General features: G+C 34.7%; 1 protein-coding gene across 5 annotated transcripts in view; it reads left to right on the top strand.

Annotated features, from left to right (window-relative positions):
- LRP1B (LDL receptor related protein 1B) overlaps positions 1-22,278 on the top strand; it is a 588,907-nt gene that overhangs the window by 369,526 nt on the left and 197,103 nt on the right. For all 5 annotated transcript variants that reach the window (XM_085227675.1, XM_085227679.1, XM_085227677.1 and 2 more), the window contains exons 8-12: positions 9,003-9,225; positions 11,519-11,690; positions 13,591-13,734; positions 15,726-15,962; positions 20,749-20,929. In XM_085227675.1, the coding sequence (XP_085083801.1) occupies positions 9,003-9,225; positions 11,519-11,690; positions 13,591-13,734; positions 15,726-15,962; positions 20,749-20,929 (957 nt within the window). The remainder of the gene's footprint in view (positions 1-9,002; positions 9,226-11,518; positions 11,691-13,590; positions 13,735-15,725; positions 15,963-20,748; positions 20,930-22,278) is intronic.

Genomic DNA, 22,278 nt, shown 5'->3' with positions numbered 1-22,278 from the left:
ATATTTTATACTTTAAATCAGGAGCTTTGAGGACAGCGTATCAAAGAACATACTGCTGCAATCTCATAAGCACAGCATTCTAGTTGTCTTCTCATAAATGTAGTGAAAGAATGCTTAGATCAAGAGTAAAACAAGCAGTTGTAGCTCCCGCATCAAGGCTGTCAGCTTCCAACAGTCTATAACTCTGTGATTTCCAGAGATAGAAATTATTAATTGGGTCTAATAGCCACAGATAGAATTTCCATCCTGGAATTTGTTGATGAGAAGAAATCCTCATCCTTCTTGTTGTGACTGCTGATTTATCATTACCTTAAATCATTTCTTTTAAAAGCTGGGGTTTGAGGCTTCTGGGACCTACAGACTACACCTCTGAATATAAGCCTAGCCTTTCATCAGATCTGCATGCAAAGGAGGAGCCCTGAGATTTCTAAAGCTTGCAAAAAGTGAATTTTTGATTAGTTTCATATAATCCTCTATAATGATGATTATTGTAGCATTTTCTGTAAGAGATAGATGAGACAGGATCTCAAATGCCAGCTATTACTGACATTTAGTTTGGCATAGGTCACAAAATATCAAGAAGAAAGAACTGTTAAAAATATTTTTCACATTAATAATAAATATTTAAATAAATTACTATTGTAAAAATGATGCCTTTTCCATTCTTAATAACTCTAATATAAATAGAAAAAGGTGGTGATTAGAAATCTCAAATTTGAAAGCAAAGCTTGTTTAATTTAAAATAGAATTCTGCAGTGATGGGTGTAGGTGATGAATAAAGCATAATTTTATCTCTCCAACAAAATGAATAGCTTTGTTGTTGCATTTCATAGTGGCAAAAATTTCATAACTAAAATTTCTAAAACTGGACTGATAGAGTCATTTGAGAAGTGGGTTTAGTTTCAGGAAATTATCTCCCAAATTGCCCACTAGTGTCTGTACAGCCACTTTAAAAAGCTGGCTATGCTACTCCTCTTGCTGTCCTAATTTACTCCTTTGCTGTACTTAGCTCTAAGCCAATAGTCTGATTGTCTTCCCATTAGTCTGAATTTTTTTAGGCTGGAAATCAAGCACACTTTCAGGGTTCTTCCTTTTTATTTTTATTTTTTTCTGCAAGTTCTGAACAATTAATGATTTTCCTGTATTCTTTTTTCCTATTTTTAAAATCCTATTTTTAAAAAGTGGTTTTCGATGTTTATTTTTTTCTGCAAAAAGGAAAAGGTTGTTTATTAAGATTATGAGAAAAATAGTGTTGAGTATATATGGAAAATTAAATAGCTTTAGGAAGCATACTGTGTTTTGGTTATTACTATGAGAAAACTTCATTACAATCCTAATTAAGCCTTTGAAAATAACTCTGTCAGTGTGCATATTCTGCTAGGTACTCATGTTTTTGTAGATATTTTAAATGGTGAAGTTGCACCATCCCATTATTCAAGAAATCTTTAAGAGAAAAATACCATAAATATTATGCTTAAAAAAAAAAAATCTCTAGTTGATTTTGAAGAATATGACATACTATGATTTTCCAATGAAGGAACATAATTTTTATATTCTTTGGTGAAATTATGTCACTCCATGTTGTATATCTGATAAAATATATGGCAGTTTAAATTGACTGTGATGTAATTACAAGGAAAAATCCAAGATCCACATATACATCATAGTGTTCTTTCCAGTTATAAATTTTAAGTACATCTTAAGAGCAGTGTGTACATGATTTGAGTGTTAATACACATTTTCTGAATATGGAGAAACCCATGTGCCAAATAGTTTTGGTTTTGTATGTACTGTTCTGGAAAAACAAGCACTCATATTAAGCAAGATAAATGTTATATTACAGTATGTATGGGTTTGCTACCTATTTGCTTTGATTGTGAAGAGCTTGTGAAAGAAAATTGAAACCATGTGAAGAGATTGTAAGATGTACAGAGGTAGGTGGATGGTTGGACTAGATGATCTTGAAGGTCTTTTCCAACCTTGGTGATCCTGTGATTCTGTGAAGGCTTTTATCCCCTCAAAAATGGAAAGGATCAAGAATGATAAATTCTTTGCAGGATTTTGCTTTGATAAGCTTAAACAATAGGGAGCATAGAGTTGAATCAGTGTAATAACACTGTCCTGAACTATGGTATTCCATTTGCTTTATAACATTTCTGAACATGTATGTTTCTGTGTCTCTAAGGAAATCATATAAAAGTGTTTTGTTTTCTTTCCTAACAATGGAAATCAAGTTTGGTTTTCTATTAGCAAAGATAGACAATTTTAGCAGGAAAAAAATAGTTACAGAACTCTTCTCCTGGATTGTGTTGTTCTGCATATTAAGAAGTACAAGTGACAATCTGTAGCTACTTCAGCAGGGAGCCAGATATGATTCTTTTTAATGCATGCTTAAATTCACAACTTCTTACTCTCTTCCCTACTCAAAGTGCTGCCTATCTTATTGCAAATCAGAAAAAAAGAAAAAGTGTTATTTTCTTACAAATGTTCTCTCTACAGCATCTGGTTTAGCTTTGGTTGGTTTTGCCTATATTCTTTTGTGAAACAAATGGTGTATTTGAGCGAGGCTCTGTGCAGTGAGAATGAGCTGTGTTTCTGTTTTTTGTTGTTGTTTGTCTACAGCTCAGCTCTTTGCTTCTCTCTGTGTGGTGCTAAATCCACAGTTCTCTATGAGAAGATATCATTTTATTATTTTACAATTTTCACTCGTTACCAGGAGTTCAAAATATTGGGAACATTTGCAACATATGTCCACCCTTACGTTACAGAAATCACAGAGGAGCTCTAAGGAAATTTCATTCCTATAGAGCCTTCGAAACATCCACCTATCACTTCTATCACTTCCTTCCTAAAACAGCTACAAAGTTAAAACATGTCACTGGAGAGCCTTCTAGTTTCTAACCCATGTAATACAGCAATAATTTTCAAGAGGAAATTATTGTTATCATGATGGCTGCTATATTGTGCTAGACAGAAAGGTGGGAGCAAAAACACCCCCAAAACAAAGTTTTTTGCCCTTCTATCTTGGGGGGTAAGGAGCTTTTGCCCCATATGTAACAACTGTTTTAAATATTGTGTATCATGGAATCATAGAATGGCCTGGGGTTGAAAAAGACCATAAAGATCATCTAGTGTATGGCCAAATCATATTCCCCAAGTACCTTAACTTGTCTGGTATGCTAAGGGTCATGGCCAGTTTACCACCAACAATGTCAGTGTGCTGATTTATTTTGCTTCATATGTAGATAAAGAAAACTACTGAACTCAGAAATCGATTGAAATATTAACAGAGAGGAAAATGTTCCTGGACCATGCTATAAAACAGACTATTAATTAAATGCAATTTAAATTATATCAAATTACCTTCATTTAGATTTAAATGCAGTAGAAATCAGATACGAGACTTCGTATCTGTCCTTTGCTGACAATTCAGTAAATAGACTGATGCTACAAAGTTTGTGTATGAGTGGACCATCCCATAGATGCTTTCAGGCACTCTTAATTTATTATTATTAATTTATTAAGGAGTTTTTCATCTCCTTCAAAGAAATTTGCTTGTTTTGACATGATTCATATGATTTCAATTATTATATATTTAATTATATATAGCCAGTGTTGTATGTTCAATTGTATAGTTTATCTTGCTGTATTTATATTGTGTGCTGTAGTGTATCTGGCTGCTTCCACTCAATATCAAAGGTATTCTCATTAATTTTTAAGCAGGTTTTTTTTAATAGTTATTTTGTTATTAATTTTCATCCCACTCCTACAACATCAGTTGTGATTTTTTCCCATACCATAATCCATTATCTGAATTAGAAGAAAGCTTCTAACTTGGCATCATACACACCAAAGCATAAGGTTATTTCTTTTTCCACTGAACAAGATTTCTACTGATACCACCAGGATATCTTGAATAGTTCTCTATCTTGGTAACGATCCTTTCAATATAATTTCTGAAACCTGAATACTGCTTTTTCTACTCTCACCTCCTGTTGAAGCATGCCACCTATGCTTTTCCTTTAATCTGGATGTCTGTGGTCTACCACAGTAGCAATGTCTAAGAAAGCAACCTTTCTGTGTATATATTGTCCTAATTTATGTTTATTCTCCATTCTTTCATTTGGTTTTAAGCCACAGCGTACTACAAATACCTGATAGTTTATTTTCAGCACCTCTGTCCTGTCTAAGCAATTCTGAAACTGTGCTTTGCTTTCCTCATAGGAGACTCAATAACATCTTTGTCTTCCAAAGATCAGTTGAAGGAGCGCCTGAGATATAAGAGCCAGCTTGGGAGCTAGGGGAGCAATGAGTACTGGAAGCAGGCTGGCTTCAAGTTATCCAGTGAATAATTTAGAGTCTGGGGCCTGGCAATGAAGTGTGTGAGCTTCTGGGCATGATTATGTGTATCTCTTTCCTATTACAAAGAAGAATTAAAAATTGAGGAGAATAATAAGGAGTGAAAAATAATAATAATACACATGAATATCGTCAACTGTAAAGCAGAGTTGTATGTGCCAGGGAAAAAAATAGCATTTTTTTCATTATACCATGTAGTATTGTTCTTTTTTTATTAGTAGCTTTATTTTTTGCCAAAGAGTTGCCTAATTGTGAAACTTTGTCCCCTGCAAATTGTCTGATTGTGCTACACGTTATTTGGTTTCTTAGATGCATAAGAATGTAATAGGTTTCACTCATCCAGCTGGCCAAATGTAGCTTTGCAAGGAGAACTCATTTCTTTCAAGGCTAATAAGATGGGTGGATTATGAATGTTGTGACTGAAAGCTTGGAAAACAGAAGCAAGTGATAAAGAGAAGCCAGTGGGAGAACATAAACTAAACACAAAGATGATAAGGGAGGCATATAATGTTTTACAGCTGAACTAAGTAACTTTCTGAGTCTGAACGGAAATTTCTATTGAGGACAGGTATCTTTTGTCAGAAAAGAGCAGCAGGTCTTTTGAGGCCCTCGTAACTAGTTGGGAACATGGAGAGTAATGATAGAGAAGAGATGAGTCTGTGACCTCTAGTACTGGAACTGGGAAGCTCACTGTTGTCTCATTTGGCATTCTTAATTAAGTTTAAATTAAGTTTTATTTTAATGTGGCTTTGTTGCTGTTTGTCATTCATGGGGTTTTTATTTGAGGATATTCTGAATTATTACAGGGATTTTATTGGTCAGATGAGGGAATAATTTGTATGTTTTCCTATCTGAAACCAAGCTCTCACTGGAAAAATCCAACTATCAGTTTTTCAGACTTACGTGTTCGGTTATGGAATACATTGCATTTCATAGCCTGGAGAAAGTAAGCTAAGATCTGGGAAATCAGCAGAGGGAGGAAGATTCATGTAATAGCTGGTGATAGGATGGCCGTAAATCAGCAGTGTAATAGAGCTGTGAAAATAGCAAATGCCATTCAGTGATGGATGAATCTCCATCAGATGCAAGGAAGTTACGATGACTTTGTACAGATACCAGTGATCTTTCCTCTGGAGCAACGTATCCAGTGCTGACCATGCTGTGGTCAATAACGTGACCTAAAACTTGTATAGTTGCAAAGAAGGGTATCATGAAGAGCCTGTCTGATGAGATGAAAAGATTGACTTTGTTTGCTTAGCTCTAGCTGCTCAGTGGACAGTGGAAAATTGTGCTTGCCATCAGGAAAAACGTTTAGAAAGGAAAACAAGTGGGGAAAAAAAAAACTACTGAAGCCTAGAGTATGCTGCAGAAATTAGTAAATTTCTTGAGAAATTTTCATTGGTTATTGGAGTGGTTATTATTTGCTCAGTGGTTGATGGAGTCACCATCCCCTGGAGGTGTCCAGGAAATGTTAGATGTTGTACTGAGGGATATGGTTTAGTGGGAAATGTTGGTGATAGGTGGATGGTTGAAGTGGATGATCTTAGAGGTCTTTTCCAACCTGGGTGATTCTGTGTTTTATAAACATTAGAATAAGCCATTCTGGCAGAGCCTCTTGGCATGAGCACTGGGACAAAACAATTAAATGAGTCTGAGAAGTTTGAAAAAAGGTTAGTATCTGGTACCTGCAAAGCACCTATACTTGAAGAAGATAACCCATCTTGATATTAATTAAAAGTGGACAGAATACGTGTTTTTTAGAGTTTTAAGGAGCTAGGAAATTATTCAGATTTTCTATGCATGAAGAAGTCTGTAGCTCTCCAAAGAATAACATGCCTGAAAAAAAAATTCAATTTAATGCCAAAGATTTTGCAGTTTTGTATCTGCCCCAGCTAGCATCCTCATTGATAGTCTCAGAAAATAAAGGCTGTAATGAACACAGATCTCCTTGCCCCTGAATGAGCTGTCCCTCATGGTCAGTACTAATGCATAGTACATGGATTGTACAGGGAAATGCAAATGGTAAGTATTTGTGCTGAAATTGCTCCGTGAATTGATAAAAGATTTCACCATCCTCTGCAGAAAATGAGAAGGCAAATCTAGCCTCATTTGTGAGCAGCAGAATTAGTTTTAAGTTGAAATTAATACCCGTGTATCCTTGAGAACTCCCAAGACAAAGGAAAAAATAGCGTAACCGTGGGTCAGCTTCATGTATTAGAAATGTGATTCTGATTTAAGCCTTATTATAAAAATGTATGTTAGTATTTTAATGCAGACTTGTGTTTCAGATTTACATGGTAAAGCATCTAATTTTCCTAACTTGATTTTCAGTATGCTTTGATCATGTGGCAACAGTTAGGTGATTACTTTCTTGCTGTCTATTGCCCGTATGTTAAAAGTTATTGTCAGTCTCCAGGAGAAGAATAATTATTTTCAAAATTAAAAGTTTGTATGTTATTTATGAATGGAGACATGTTTCCTTAGCACAAATGATGTTAATAGAAATCAGATATTTAGGAAACAAAGAAATACCTTCCCCATCCCTGAAAGCTGGGGAAAAAAAAAAAAAAAAAACAGTTCAAATTAGCTGTTCTCTTCTGTACCTATTTGTGACTCACTTGCAAAAGTATTTTCCTAATCATGCAAGTGAATATAATTGTAGAAGGTAATTATCATTTCTAACTTGTATACTAGTCTTTTCTTATACCACATAGAACCATTAATCTTGTGTAGGAATGATGTTTGCTAAGCAATCAAGTACGGTCAGCCTGAAGTCAGATTTCAGGTCTTTGTAGCTCCTCTGTGTATGTGTGCATGAGGACATATATAAACATACACGTGTGTTTATATATGCTATCTGCATAAATATACATAGGTACATGTGTGCTTGATCACAGCAACAGCACAACTTCTGTGATTGCAAAATGAGCTTTGATTTGAATAATTGAATCTTAAAATATAAATTTCTATTAAATCTAAATGTGGTCCCTTCAAATTATCAACATGTAATGTTTTAACTTATTTTAAATGTAATAGCTATTAGACTTGTTACTGCTATTAAATAGACACACACACACACACATATATTCTCATTAATTTCTTTGGCTGTTTTCATTCCAAACAAAACATTTGCTTCGCAGACATAATTTTTGCTTTGCATATCATCTGTAGCATGCACATTTTGATTAAATGAATTTAAATGTTAAGTGTGTGGTTTTTTTTAAATGTTCTAAAAGTGCAGCTGTGGTATGGAATTACAATGAAGGACAAGACAGGAATTCAAAATGATTTTTGATTAATCAGATTCTCTGTCAGAAATGGAATTATCCCTCAGGAATGTGTTAGGTTAAGTTTACTCTGCCTTTATGACCTGGTGATGGTCTACGTGACCTTTCAAATTCTCCTCAAGCCCTGTTTTATGATTCTGTGATCAATTCATTTTAGCATTTTACAGCTACTCTATCTATGCTACCAATAATTCTTACGCCTTCAACATTTTTGTTGATGTTCTAATATTTTTTTTCCTATGAAATACTTTGTCTACATTTAAATAAGAATCCATTCTAAATATGGTAATAATGAAGGATGTCATTCTTATTTCGCTACACAGCAATCATGTATTCTTTCTAGCCTAATATTTCTGAATGCTGAATTTCTGTAATAGGTTACAAGGCTATAAATTACTGTTCTTCAGCATGAGCATCTATCAGTTTTTTTTGTACTGTTGATGTAGGGTTATTACCACTAATGGTAATAATTGAGGTCATAATTCACTTCATTTGCAAAATGAAATCCTGATTCTCAAGGTAGTTTTAGTAGCATTGAATCTGGAATTGTATTATTTATTATAATATGTTAAAGTCATGGCAAGGCGGTCTTTGCTTGCAAATGTGATTTAATCTCACAAATAGTTAATCTTGTTACAATATTGTCAAGTTAATCAGAATTGATTTGTTTAGTAAATCCACTGAATACTAATCAAGGCTTGGGTTGAGAAGATTTAGTAGCAATTTTAAGTCTTCAATAATTTCCCTTTATTCTTGGATGAAGTGACTCACTGAATTTGTGGAAATCTTTTAAAGATTTTTTTACAATTGGTAGTCCTGTGCCTGTCACCTCTGAAGATGTTATAAATGCACTACAACAATGCATTGTACATCTTCTTTAGAAATACATTTTCATAAAACTGATATTATGAATCACCATATTTGCTTTACCTAACATGTAATGAGTTGTTCTCCAAACCATCTTAAGTACTTCCTGGGTTTGTTACTCTTCAGTATTTGTAATTACTTAGTCTTTTTTTGAATAGTGATTGTATGGATATAGTTAAGAATTTATTATAGTCTCCATACATGTATATACTGACCACAAAAAAAAAAGATTATTCCATCAAGGATCTATATGAGGTGTTATGAAATGCATTCATGCTCATTTATGTACATTTCTGTATATTTTACTTAAAATATGTAGCTGTGGATTTCTTAAAAGATATGAAGTTCTTTGTTAATCACTGTTGACTATTAATAAATATAGTCTCTGAAATGAGAAGGAATGAAATCCTGCTTTGCACGGTGCCACCTGGAGCTTTGTGCTATGCTCACAACCTTTGAAACTCACAAAATTTTATTTTCTTTCCACAGAAAGCTTTTCTTTACAGACTACGGGAATGTTGCTAAGGTTGAGAGATGTGACATGGATGGAATGAACAGAACATGGATAGTAGACTCTAAAATTGAACAGCCAACTGCTCTTGCACTAGACCTCATCAATAAATATGTGTACTGGGTTGACATCTATCTGGATAATGTGGAAGTTGTTGACTATGAAGGGAGAAAGAGGCATACAGTCATAAAAGGCAGACAAGTAGGTATTTATTTGAAAAAAATGTAGGAAAATGTAATGATATCAATATACAAACATGCATAATGTCAATAAACTTAAAAAGATCCACCACGTTTTATTTTATTTACAGTTTAGCCCATTTTGCAACCTATCAACTTCAGTTCTTCTTCAACAACGCACCATTTAAGTCTCAGTTCCCATTGTAGAAGACTTTAGGAGGGAAGATATGGGGCAATGGAAAGATACCAGGCAATAAATTACTAAAGACAAGAACATATTGCCAGTTCAGGAAGGGAAGATTAATGAGTGGAGGAATGTTAAACAAAAGAACAGCAGAAGTTATTCACCTGTTCAAACCAATGAAAGTGACCTTAAATCATATTTTGTTGATGGTAGTGATGTCTTCATCTTAATTGATCCAGATGTTCAGAGTCATAAATACAAACACTGAGTCTGGAAGCTTTTGAGCAGGACTGTATCAAGCTGTCATTGTTTCAGTTTGGAGAGCGGAATAGTAGTTAGCAGTTCTACACAGTTGCAAGGCTCATGAAAATCGAACCATTTTTGGTCCCTACTCAGACTTTAGGGACTGGTGTCATCCGGATACATCTGTTTCTGCTTGAGGTTAAACAGGGTGTGTAGGATGTGCACATAGAACAAGTATTTTACCTGTTCTGCTGTGGTTCTTTGCTCAATTACCAAATGACAAATCGCTAGCATAGCCAGCGAGCTATTCTCAACAAATTTCAGAGATTAAAGTTTATTTCCTAAGTACAAGCATATCAGATGTCATGGTTTCCAAATGATACAGGCTTTTTGATTGATAGCCTGGCTTACAAAGAGCTATTCTTTGTAACAAGCAACATTTTCATTCATACATGGGGCAGCAGAAAATCTCTAGAAGTAAAAACTAACAAAATAATTAAGATTTTATACTCTGTATTGTAAAAAGAGTCACACTGTTAAAATTGTAAATATACCAATGTTCTTATGAGAGTTAAATAATAAAGCTTTAAACTGTACAGATGATGATAGGGAAGAAAATTTTAATACAGAGGAGAATTCTGAAATTTGGTACAGTTTCATTGTTATTATCAAGTCTGTTTTCTTTTCCATTTATGGTTTTACTACAGTTGGATTGAATTCCTGTTGGGTCTTAGTGAAATACTGTCATTGATTTTATTCATTCATTTAATTTTTAATTGCTTAAAAGCAGAAAATGATGGCAAAATTTGGTCAGCTTGAGGTAGTTTCCAGGAACCACTGAAATATTTGATGCACAGCAGCTTTTGGATCATCTTTAGTTTTGGTTTGTGGAGTGTGTCTGAATTTCTCTGAGTAAATGAGCTGAGTAAATACTCAGTGGTGAATAATTTATTGATTACACTAGTAAGAATTTCAGCCTGTAAATGTCTGAATAAATGTCTGAACACCTGCCAACAAATTCTCTTTAGCTTGCTCAGGTTTCAAAATTGCTCAATTTTGAATTTTCTAAATCCATACATCAAGCACAACCTCTGTATAATTAAACACATCATGTTTGAGATGTCACTGGCTAATTAACCAACTGTATTTAAGTAACATTCAATCAGTGTACTCGTACACATCAGAGATGAATAAAATAGAGCTCGCTTGTTGTTAAACAAGCAGTACAGTGTGACCATAGGCATATTCAAAGGTAGAACACAAAAGGAGTACCAGCATAGTTACTTACTTTAAAAATATATATATATATTCAGTGATAATATCTTGCTCTGGTGACATTGCTTTGATTATGTCACAGTGGAAAAAAATACATGAATTCAACCTGTAAACTACCTACATTTACTAAATTTATTAGTTAATGCTAGCTTATGTTAATGATAGTTACTAATTTTTAATTAACATTAGTTAATGCTAATGTGATATGTTGCATTTAAGACAACATGCAGAAGGTTTTAATTGAAAAGATAGAGAACGCATGGCATTTTAAGAATAAATGAATGGGATTGTGGTAAATATTTTGCTTTTTTTTTTCCCTGCATGTTTAAGGTTAGAAAAGTTTTATACATCCCTGTTCATTTGCATGGGAACTGGACTACGTGACCTTTAAAGGTCCCTTTCAACTCAAACGATTCTATGATTACAAACATATGAACTAGGTTTGTAATGTAGTTTGCATTTTTTCACTGATTTTTATCAGTATATTCATAACTTATTTTGTATAGTTTGGCCTGTACATTGGACATTATTATTTGATGCTTATAAAATGTATATCTAAATGTATATCTAAAATATTCAGTTAAAATAATGAATTTTTCCATCCCTTTTCCAGATTAGGCATCTCTGTGGTTTGGCAGTATTTGAAAACTACTTATATGCAGTTAATTCAGATAACTTCAGTATTTGGCAAATAAACAGATACAATGGCACTGATACTCGGTCCCTTACCAGACTTGAAAATGCAAAGGAGATCCGTGTGTACCAGAAAAGAACTCAAACATCGGGTGAGATGAAAATTCCTCATTCTAAAACCAGTTATTAGTTGGATGTGTTTTCAAGGAAGCGTTCTTCCAGAAATATGCAGTTAAAACTTATCACTACTGCAAAATTTTCTACAACTTCATCTGCCTAGTTTCCTGAGTCTTTCACTGCCAATTTTCTTGCTTCCCTAAGCTCCTACAACTGATTCCTGAGTATTCAACTTGGAGAGCTGCCAATGAGCTCTGTTTTGCAAGCTCTCTGACTTCATACATACAGCCTTTTGGGGATTTAACACTCTCAGAATTGTTAGGTGTCCAATACCACCCACCTACTTGGGTCTCAGACCTTGCAGATTCCTGTTTTCTCTAGATCTGCTTTTGACACAGGATACAAACCTGGAGGGACTCAAAATTCCTTCCCTCAGTCTTTGAGCTTGCCAAAATGCATGGAAGTTGGGAAGCTAGCCTGCTTAACAGCCAGCACAGTGGAGGAATTGCTGTTCACTTTTCCCCTGCTTGAATAAATGCCATGTTTGGCCTTCAATCTCCATTTGAGACTGGAATTAGAAATTTCTAAATAGTCAGAATTTTTGTTAAAATATCAATTTCAGATATCCAGTATGACTTGAATCGTGGATCCAGTCACATATTTTTCTGCGCTCAGAACATCAGCATGATTTATAGGATAACAAGATCCAAAATGCTTACAGTGATATTTTATCAATTAACGTATTTTGATGTGACTCTAGCGATAAAAACTAGAATCCTCTTGATGACTGCTGGGTTATAGAAAGCTAACACATCAATTCTGGTGATAAATGTCAATGTTATTAAATGCACTGGCTGCTCTGAGAGAAGTTTCTGACATGGTAAAAAAAAAAAAAAAATCTCTAAGCTGGTTGGATGAACTAATTTTACTCTATAGCTGAGGGCACTGATTTGCAGATGTTAGTGTCTGATAGAGGCAGCAAAGACTTTCTCCGCACTGTAGGCTCCCCTTGCGTATCCCTGAGGGACTCAGAGAGGTTGAATATTGGAGACGTGAGCACAGTGTAATCTGTTATTACCTCCTCCGATTACTCTGTTCCTCCTGCCCTTTGTTCACTCTGCAACTTCTTTTGTTTCGAATGGGCATGTTCGTTGCTTGTCAAGATTTGCTGGAAAGGCTGTCTGAACTTGGTGGAAATTCTGTATACCTCTAAGAATATCGACCTTAAACCTCTGGATTACTTTTACAAAACAACTAAAAAGCTTGAAGGGAAGTAGAAGGAAGAGCTAAAATACTGTTGTTCTGTTGTAGGCCAGTGCAAGGTAAAAGGATAGATTTTGTCTTCTGATCAGAATTACCTTTAAAAATTTTAAAAAGTTAACTTGACAAGCTTTTCTGCTAATTCAGAGCTACGCATTTAAAAATATATCAAGGGAAAGGAATTCTTTAAATTGTTCAGCTGTTCAAATGCAGAAGAAGTGCTACAAGGCTTGTCTTGTTCTTTAGCCTCTGCATAGATATCTTCCATAGAAAGGTGTTGAACGAAGTGAGCTGGGGTGGGACAGTTAGCATAGGAATCTGCTCTCAAAACAAAATGAAAAAAAGAAAACCAAACTCACCAGTAAAATGAACTGAACAAAGAAATAAAAGGAAAGAAATCTGGCTATCTCAGGAGATTGCTGCCTGGCAAATAACTTCAGAATCTCATTAATGCAATAACCTCTGGGAGTTGATAGCCACAAGATTATCCTTTGGATATGCCAATTTGTCTGCCTTGAGTATCATCTTTAAAATCACCTTGTTTTGAACTTATATTTTGAGAAAGATTGTGATGAAAATTCCCTTTCTTTTTTTATGGCTAAACTTTCTACACGCAAGCATATAATTATCCTACTTGAAATGGATTTCAATCGTGCTGTTTTTCACTCTCTTCAGTCAGAAGCCATGCGTGTGAGGTGGACCCATATGGAATGCCAGGGGGATGTTCACACATCTGTCTGCTCAGCAGCAACTACAAAACACGGACTTGTCGCTGTAGGACTGGCTTCATCTTGGGAAGTGATGGCAGGTCATGCAAAAGTATGTAATAAAAGTCAGAGAGTTTGCCAGCTGCTAATATTTCAGGGCTTAGCTCTGCGTGCTATCTAACATGTAATCAGTAGCAATAGAAATCACATGGTCTGTTTTCAGGTAATGTTGTTCTGTAGCATGTTTACCTGATGCTTTATTCGTATACTCCTTTTATTCACTTAAAATGATCTTACTTGACTAGGATCTGTTCACAGAAGTGACAATTTAGACATAGGATGCTGTTTAAAGAGTTCTTAAAATCATCATGAGCAATCAGTTAGTAAATTTTACTGATTTTTTTATATACTATGCATTCTGATAATACATGAGGGCTACTGTGCTGTTAGTACTTTTAGTTATTATCCATTCCTACCTACACAATAATCCTAAAATTTAGAAATGCACCCTTCATGTAAACAAGGCAAGCAAGTTTCATCTGATAATACTTTGCAGCAGGAGGATTGATTTGTGTAACTGGTTATATCTGTCACAACCACATGATTGACATGACAGAAGGATGGGATGCCATACGGGAGGACATGGACAGGTTTGAAAAGTTGGACTCACAGCCCTACAGAGAAGAACTTGGGGGTTCTGGTGGATGAGAAGTTCACTCCGAGTCAGCAGTGTTTGCTTTGCAGCCCAGAAGGCCAACAGGATCCTGGGCTGCATCAAACCAGGACTGGCTAGTAGGGTGAGGGAGGTTATTGTTCCCCTCTGCTCTTTCCTCTTGAGTCTCCACTTGGAGTACTGTGACAAGGATTGGAATGAGGCCAGAGGGGGATTTGAAGGGTTAGAGCACCTCTCCTATGAAGGATGAAGGGAGCTGGGCTTGTTCAGCCGGGAGAAGAAAAGGCTCTCAGGAGACCTCACTGCAGCCTTTCAGTACTTAAAGATGTAGAGAAATTATTGTGAGGACGTGCGTGATAGGACAACAAAAGATTAGTTATAAGTAAGACGTTCTTTATTATGAGGGTGGTGAGGCTCTGGAGTAGCCTGCTCAGAAAAGCTCCATTGAGAATCCAGGATGGATAGGGGCTTTGGGCAGCCTGGTGAAGTGGAAAGCATCCATGTTAATGGCAGAGAGTTGGAATTAAATGGTTTTTAAGGTCCCTTCCAATTTAAATCATTCTGTAATCCTATTTTGTTCTTTTTTTTTTTTTTAATCAAATGATATATTTCAGGTGAGAAGTGTGCAACTGAATCCATTGATAAATGCTGGAAGATAAATGCATTTGAACCCAAATTTGTCATTGTTTTCACTGGTAACTCCAGTGAACTTGAAGAAGCGCTGAGGAAAATCATGTATTTTTGAGAATTTTAAGAGGTCTATTTATAGAATGGAGTATCTAAGGGCATTTATAAGTATTGTTAGCTTATTTCAGTTATTCGTAATTAAGCTATTTAATGAAACTGTAAAAATCTCTTGAGAAGGAAATATAGATATCCATGTTTTGAATCTCAGCGTGAAAGAAATCAGTATGTCAATCTGTTGTACTATTTCCCATTTGAAAGAAATTTGCTATAAGCTTTTGCTTGCTTCTGAGAAACTTTAGGTGAAAGAAGATAAAGTGGTGTCCTGTATTTGCTGAAGTTTAGTCGTGTTAGATCTAATGATTTCTTCAGTCGTGGTCTACCTTACCTGGATAGATCCTAATGAATTGTAAAATTAAATGTCTGCAATGCTATATATGTGCATTTCACATTAGATGCAAGGTTATTCTGTGATCTAGCATTTCTTTTCAGTGTGAACTTTTACAGAAGAAAAATAATTAGATGTAAGCAGTTCACCGAAGTAATTTGTATTTTAATTAAGGTAATGTAATTAGCTAGATTTCTCGAGTTTAGATACCTTTGGAATATATGAAAGTTTAATTTTGGTATTGAATAACGCTCCTGCTCCCCTACTAATTGTGCCAGTTAATTAAACAGTGACTTTATTCACTGTAAAGAAGATTAGGCAGCATCAGTTGTTTATGTTTGTAATCTTTCTTTTGCAGGACCAAAGAATGAATTGTTTCTTTTTTACGGGAAGGGACGCCCAGGAATAATACGGGGAATGGACCTGAATACCAAAGTATCTGATGAATACATGATCCCTATAGAGAACTTAGTCAATCCTCGTGCACTGGACTTCCATGCAGAAACCAATTACATTTACTTTGCTGATACTACCAGCTTCCTAATTGGACGACAGAAAATTGATGGCACAGAGAGAGAAACAATCCTCAAAGATGGTAGGAATGCTAACAGAAGATTTAAAACTTTATATAATCTACCCTTTGAAAGCAGACCCAGACTTGACCTTGAATAAAGTTGGAGCTTTTTTTTTTTTCTTACAACTTCCTATTTATTTTTTCTAAGTGCAGAGATGCTGTTTCTTGACTACTTAGCCTGTTATAGGCTAAGTTGCCACTATTGCAGGCAAAGGTGGAGGTAAAGAATTACTTTACCTCCACTGTATTCTTTCTGTTGATGGGATGAATCCATAATGTAACAGTTCACTGAACTATCCCATATCCTTGAAAGTGTTATGAGACTTTTCTCTACAGCCTGTATCACAGTGTGGTTTCTGGAGTCTATTCAAGTAGGTTGGTAGAGGAAGACTTTCTGTACTGTAAAATCACTGGCAATAGTAATAATAATAATTTGCGTGATTAGGATTTTTTTTTTCTGATGCATTTTCCCTCCTGCCTGTGGAAGCAGTATAGGAAAACCTAAGCATTTTTTGAGAATGTAAAGATGCTTTTTGCCATATATTATAGCAATTAGAGGAAATATCAGCACTTCTCTACTTTCCATGCCTCCCACCACATTGTACGGATTCTCACTGGCCAAGCATTCCATCTCTTTGTATTAAATGCTCTTTTACTAGCTAAGGCTCTGATTTGTCAACTCACCTTTTCCTTTCATAGAGCTATTTCATGAAATACTGCTTCAGTAGCTCTTTACCTCAGTTGAAATCCATTCTACAGTAATTGTTTCCTAGTAGACAAGAGGGGAAAAAAAAAAAGCACAACAAAAAAAAACCAAAACAATTGCTTTAATGCAGGTGTTGTCATTCCTCATGATTTATAACCTATGTTTTAATCCAGCTGTCTCAGAGAAGTTAGCTTCCATTTACAGTGAAATTGTTTTGTTTTGTTTTTTTTTTTAGTATAAGATCTCTACAGACCTCTGTGTGCATAAAGGTTCTTTCACTGGTAGCCACAAAAAGCTTGCTGATTCCTTAATAAGGGGTGGCTGTCTGAGTAAATAGTGAACGCTCCAGCTGCCAATTGTGTAATTCTTCAGTTCACTGTGAATATGGAAATACATAACACGCATCAGAGAAGTTCCATTTTCATTGCTGAAAGTCTTTAACCAAAATGCGCACATTTCATTTTACCACAAAGTAATCCAAAAGTAGAGTACAGGAAGGGAATGAACAGTATATAGACTTAAAGACTGTAAGGTAATGCAAAAAAGCATCCTTGCTAGAAAGTGTCAGACGGGTTGAGCTTAGTCTAATCAAACATGCAAGCATGAAAAAAAATATACATACACACTGAATCAGCAACTTCTCCTAAGTAATGTTTAACTATAATTTTTATTGTTTTATAGATACAACATAACAAAATGCCAGAGTACTCTGAGGAGTTATGGATTGTTTGATTGTGTATTATTGGTATCCTTAATACTTAAAATGAATAAAAATAATCATTGTCATTCTCCCCCCACTCCTTTCCCAGGAATTTACATTATTAGTTAGAACTTGGAGAAGTTTTATGACTTCAAAGTGTGTTTAAAGAATACTTGTTAATGTATGTTTCATGATGTAAAAAATTAATATGGCCTCCAGCCATATCACCTCAGCTTTTATTCTTGTCAGCTCTCAAGAACTCAGCAGGGATAGATTAAATCGTTCTCTGGTGGAAAGCTACTAGAGAAAATCAGGTATGTCAGTAGGTGGTTTAATATTTGCTCAGAACAGCATGCTGCTAAGGAGCTCTATCTGCGGTAGGTGTCACTTCTCAGATTAGAAGTTGTCATTTTTTGTGACTATCAGGTTTTGCAAGAACAGATATGCTAGCTCAAACAACACTGTAACTCAGATAATTACGGTTTGCCTACATGAGAGCCCAATCCTACAAGTTGTTGACTAGCAGTTGAGAATGCTGAGCACCTAACGCTGCTGGAGTTTGATTTCCCATATAGTTTCAACTGTGATTTCCTATTCTTCACTTTGGAAAATAAACTGCTGTGTAGTATTGATAACTGTTTGACAGCTCACAGCAAAACCAATGCTAGAGTTGGCAGCACAACTGCAAATGTGGTGTACTTTCATCAGCAACAGAAAATGCTATAATTAAAGCTTCAAACTTATCTTGAAATCAGTTTTTTTTTTATGTTAAAAAATGGAACAAAGCAGTTTTTTTGTTTTTTTTTTAACTGATTGAAATATTATTCAGTTAGAATACCATAAGGATGAACTCGCTTTTTCTCTTTGTTTTTTAAAGCATTTCTTTGCCTTTTGTGGTGCCTTGGAGTTTTTTGTTATTTACTTCCCCATCCTTGCTAATGTTTACAAGGGCTAGTTTTGTGTTGAAGTAAGATTAAGGTAAGCCTATGAATCTATATTGGAAATCTATCTAGCTGGATGGTATATTGAAGAGTAACTATTTTTACTTTTCCAAATCAGTTCATATTGTCTTTTATATCAGGCCATGCTAGGGTACATGATTTGATGGATATTGATGGACCTAGGCCATTCTGTACCCAATTACATGCTGTGCTTATAATATCTTACAATTTCCCACATTGGTTTTAAATATGTTGTCTTTAGAAGTACAAGCTTTTAAATATTTTATATGTGTATTCCATATATATGGAGCCCACATACTACTGTTGAAATTCTGGTAGAATTACAAATGTTAGTTTTCCATTTGTCAAGTGAACAATGATAAAAAATGGCCTTTCTTTTACTTCATTCTTTTTAAGTTTAAAGGGTTTCCCTGTAAAAAGTTAGCTCAGAATAGTGAAATCAATTTTGTTTAGCTAGAGAGGCAGAACAACCCACAGTAAAAGTAAGGAATGTATTCAAAGCTTTTAGATGGTTAAACAAAAGTGAATTTTAGTTAGTTCTTATACTCTTTGTTTGGCTGAGCTGTGTTTGGCTAACTGAGGAAGACTTTCACTCTCTTTTAATGAACTATTCAACTCTTGATAGATGTTTATCTAAAACAAAGTCAGTTCTCTGCTCCCCTTTGTGTAGAGATAAATTCTCTTCTTTGCAGCAGCTGTGGGTCAGTCTCATCTTACGTTATTCTCTAAACTTCAGGAGCACATCCCCCTTGTCCATCTTTACTGAGCCATTGAAGGGGTTTATTAGTCAGTCATTCTAACGTAGTCTCTATTTGGACTGGATTGTCTCCCCCCAGAAAGACAAGTTAAGACCTTTGAATTAAAAGCTTATTTTCTTAATGTACGAACTGTGTTCAGTTTTAAATATCTAGGTCAGACAGAATACAAATAAAAATAGCTTCCAAACAAATCACTCCGTCTTCAGACTTGGTATTAGTCTTCTCTGTGTGTTCTTAAGAATAATTTGCTGAGATCCCTTGGGTTTCCTGTGTATAGGTCTAGTTTCTTATGTAAAGAAGATTTACTTGATACTTTGTTGGTTCCTTTGTATCTCTCTCTTACCTTTTGAATCATAAAATGCTAAAATACTATATTAAAAAATAGAGAAGGTATTAACAACCAATGATTTGCTATTTCACTGATTTTAATAATTTCTACAGCTGAACATATCAACATGTGAATGCAAAAAAAAAAAAAAAAGAAATGGAAGAATATTTTTTCACCATACTTCAGTTAAAGTTTCTTTTATAACAAGAACACATAAATACAGAGATAATCAGACTTCGTTTTTCATTCAAAAAAACTAAAGTAAAAATGGCAGCTGGGGATGCTACATATCTTTAACTCCTGTTACTGTTCAGGTCAATGGGGTAGAGTTCAAGTGCATACACACATTCATGAGTGTTTAATTTAACATAAGCAATATGCATGAGAGAACAACTACATGCTTGGAGTTATAGACAGTAGAACATTGAAACTACAAAACCTTTCAATTCTAATCATATGTCTGTTTTGCTACAACTGTCAGTAGCCACAAGATTGATTTTGCTTCTTGTTTTTAAAAATTGAAAACATTCTTACTGAAATATCTGTTTTAAGGAGACTGTTATTTTCAAATTTTAGCGTACAGCGGCCATCTGTGACTTAATATACTTCAATATTATATTTTCAATGCATTTTTGTTTCCTAGGTTATAAAATTTAGGAAAAAAATGAAACTTCTCACAGGGGCAGGATGTTTGAATGCATTGTAGCTCTGCTGACTTGATAGGGAATATGATGGCATTACAAAGCACTAAAAAAACATTGTTCCACTGAGAGGTTGTGGAGTCACTTGCCGTGTTGCAATGCTATTGAGATAGTAGTGGTATCTTTTATAGATGCTTTTATTGCATGCAAGTGTATAAAAAGCCCAATATTTCATTTATTGGATAAAACCATCATATTTTAGTGTATCATCAAAAATACACATTATCTATGTTTTACAGTAAGCTGGAGGTTTCTGTACTTCGCTGTTACGTATACTGTGATTTACATACCTTTTAGTAGGTAAAAGTACTGTACGTTCCTATTCATTCTGGAGACTTTCACTGGTTTCTTGTGGGGAACGAAATAGTTTTAGAGCCACAGTCAGTAAACGTGTTTGGGTTCTGAAAGCAGTATCAATGATGAGTTTGTCCCAGAGAAAAGATCTGCAAAATAAAATAAAAAAAAAACCAAAAAAACTCGCAGGTAGGAGACAGTAAACTTTAATATTGAAATTCAGTAAATATTGTTAGAAGTCAAGAAAATAATCCAACTGTATTTAGAATAAATTTCTCATTGCTGACACCAATGGATAGTGTTAGAATATGAATGTGTTGCATTGAACTTTTATTACTGCATCTCGCTTCTCTCTCAGATCTTGATAATGTAGAAGGCATAGCAGTGGACTGGATTGGAAATAATCTTTATTGGACAAACGATGGCCACAGGAAAACAATCGCTGTAGCCAGACTGGAAAAAGCTGCTCAGAGTCGGAAAACATTGCTCGAAGGAGACATGTCTCACCCCAGAGGAATTGTTGTTGATCCTGTCAATGGGTATGAAGTAACTTTTTTTTATTTAATTCATGTCTTCGGAGTATATTGAATTTTGCTTGGGATGGGACTTTAAAACCATATGGCGATCTAAAATTCTGCAGTAGCCTATATCTCTTAATTCCTGTCAAGAATTCTTTCCTGCAGCCTTCAAAAGAATGAGCATACTTAGATACAGTTGAACTGATTTCAAGTTAATTTGAATGCGATTCACCTTTTGCTTGAACAAATTGAGTGTATTGGACCTGTATGTATTTTTAATATTAGGTGAACTTTATAATGCTCTATTTTGTTTCTCTCTTTGTAAGTCTCAATTTCTCAAGTTATTTAAAACCATATCCTTGTACACATTAGTTTACTAAAATAAATAGACATATTTTTCATTATATTTACTAATATAATGTGTTGTGATAGAACAGATAATGAAAAGAACATAATATGGTGGTACGGTTGTGGCATACCTAAAAATTCACTGATCAATTTCCTTGTTAAATTCTCACTGGCAGACTATTTAAGCAGGAAACTGTAGTGTCAGTGGATAGATTTCTGTTTTTCTAGTACTAGAATGCATTTATACTATCAGGTTTTCACTTTTGCACTTGCCCTTTGAAGAATGGAAACAACTGTGGACAGGCTACAGTAATTAAGGTCAGATAGTAAGAATGTAAAATCAGACCGTAAAACATAACCATACCTGCAATTACTTTGTTAAATTTTCCAGCTGAGTAAATGCATGGCATGGGAAACAGTTTATAAAGATGTATTGTCTGAAAAGGACTATTATATAAAACACTTCTCTAATAAAATAACTCGCCCTTCATGATTATACTTCTTATGGAAGCTTTTCCTGAGGGATAGCTTTTATTATGGCATTTTAATTATGTTTAGAAAATATTAGTCTTGAGTTAACCAATGCGGAAGCATTTTGAGATACAATTAAAGCACATTAATGTAAACGTCTGTTACTGTAAGCATGTTTTAGCTTATGACATGATAACAACAATAAGTACAGGCGAAAAGTTAATGGAGAAAAGCTCATTAATTGCTCTTCAGCACTCATGTAAATATCCGCAAAACATATTTTTCTGTTCTAATAAAATAAATCATATAGTGACCTCTGTCTTTAATTGAGCTTTAGGGCGTACACTGGTTTTATTATTCTGTGATGAAAATGAACATTGTTTGAGTTAAACACACAGCAATATTTTTAATTCTCATAGAGCAAAAATTGGTTGATGTTCTTAGTATGTATTTAAAAAGACATTTGAAAGAACTGGAAAAAAAAACTCCAAACCTTCTGTATGGTGGCTTGGAGCAGAGAGTAAACAAGTAAGAACTGTGTATTTACATAA

The sequence above is a fragment of the Meleagris gallopavo genome, chromosome 7 (assembly GCF_905368555.1).
Source record: "Meleagris gallopavo chromosome 7, MGAL_WU_HG_1.1, whole genome shotgun sequence".
NCBI lineage: Eukaryota > Metazoa > Chordata > Aves > Galliformes > Phasianidae > Meleagris > Meleagris gallopavo.
Note: the sequence above shows the minus strand (reverse complement) of the source record. Positions and strands in the feature narration are given on the sequence as shown.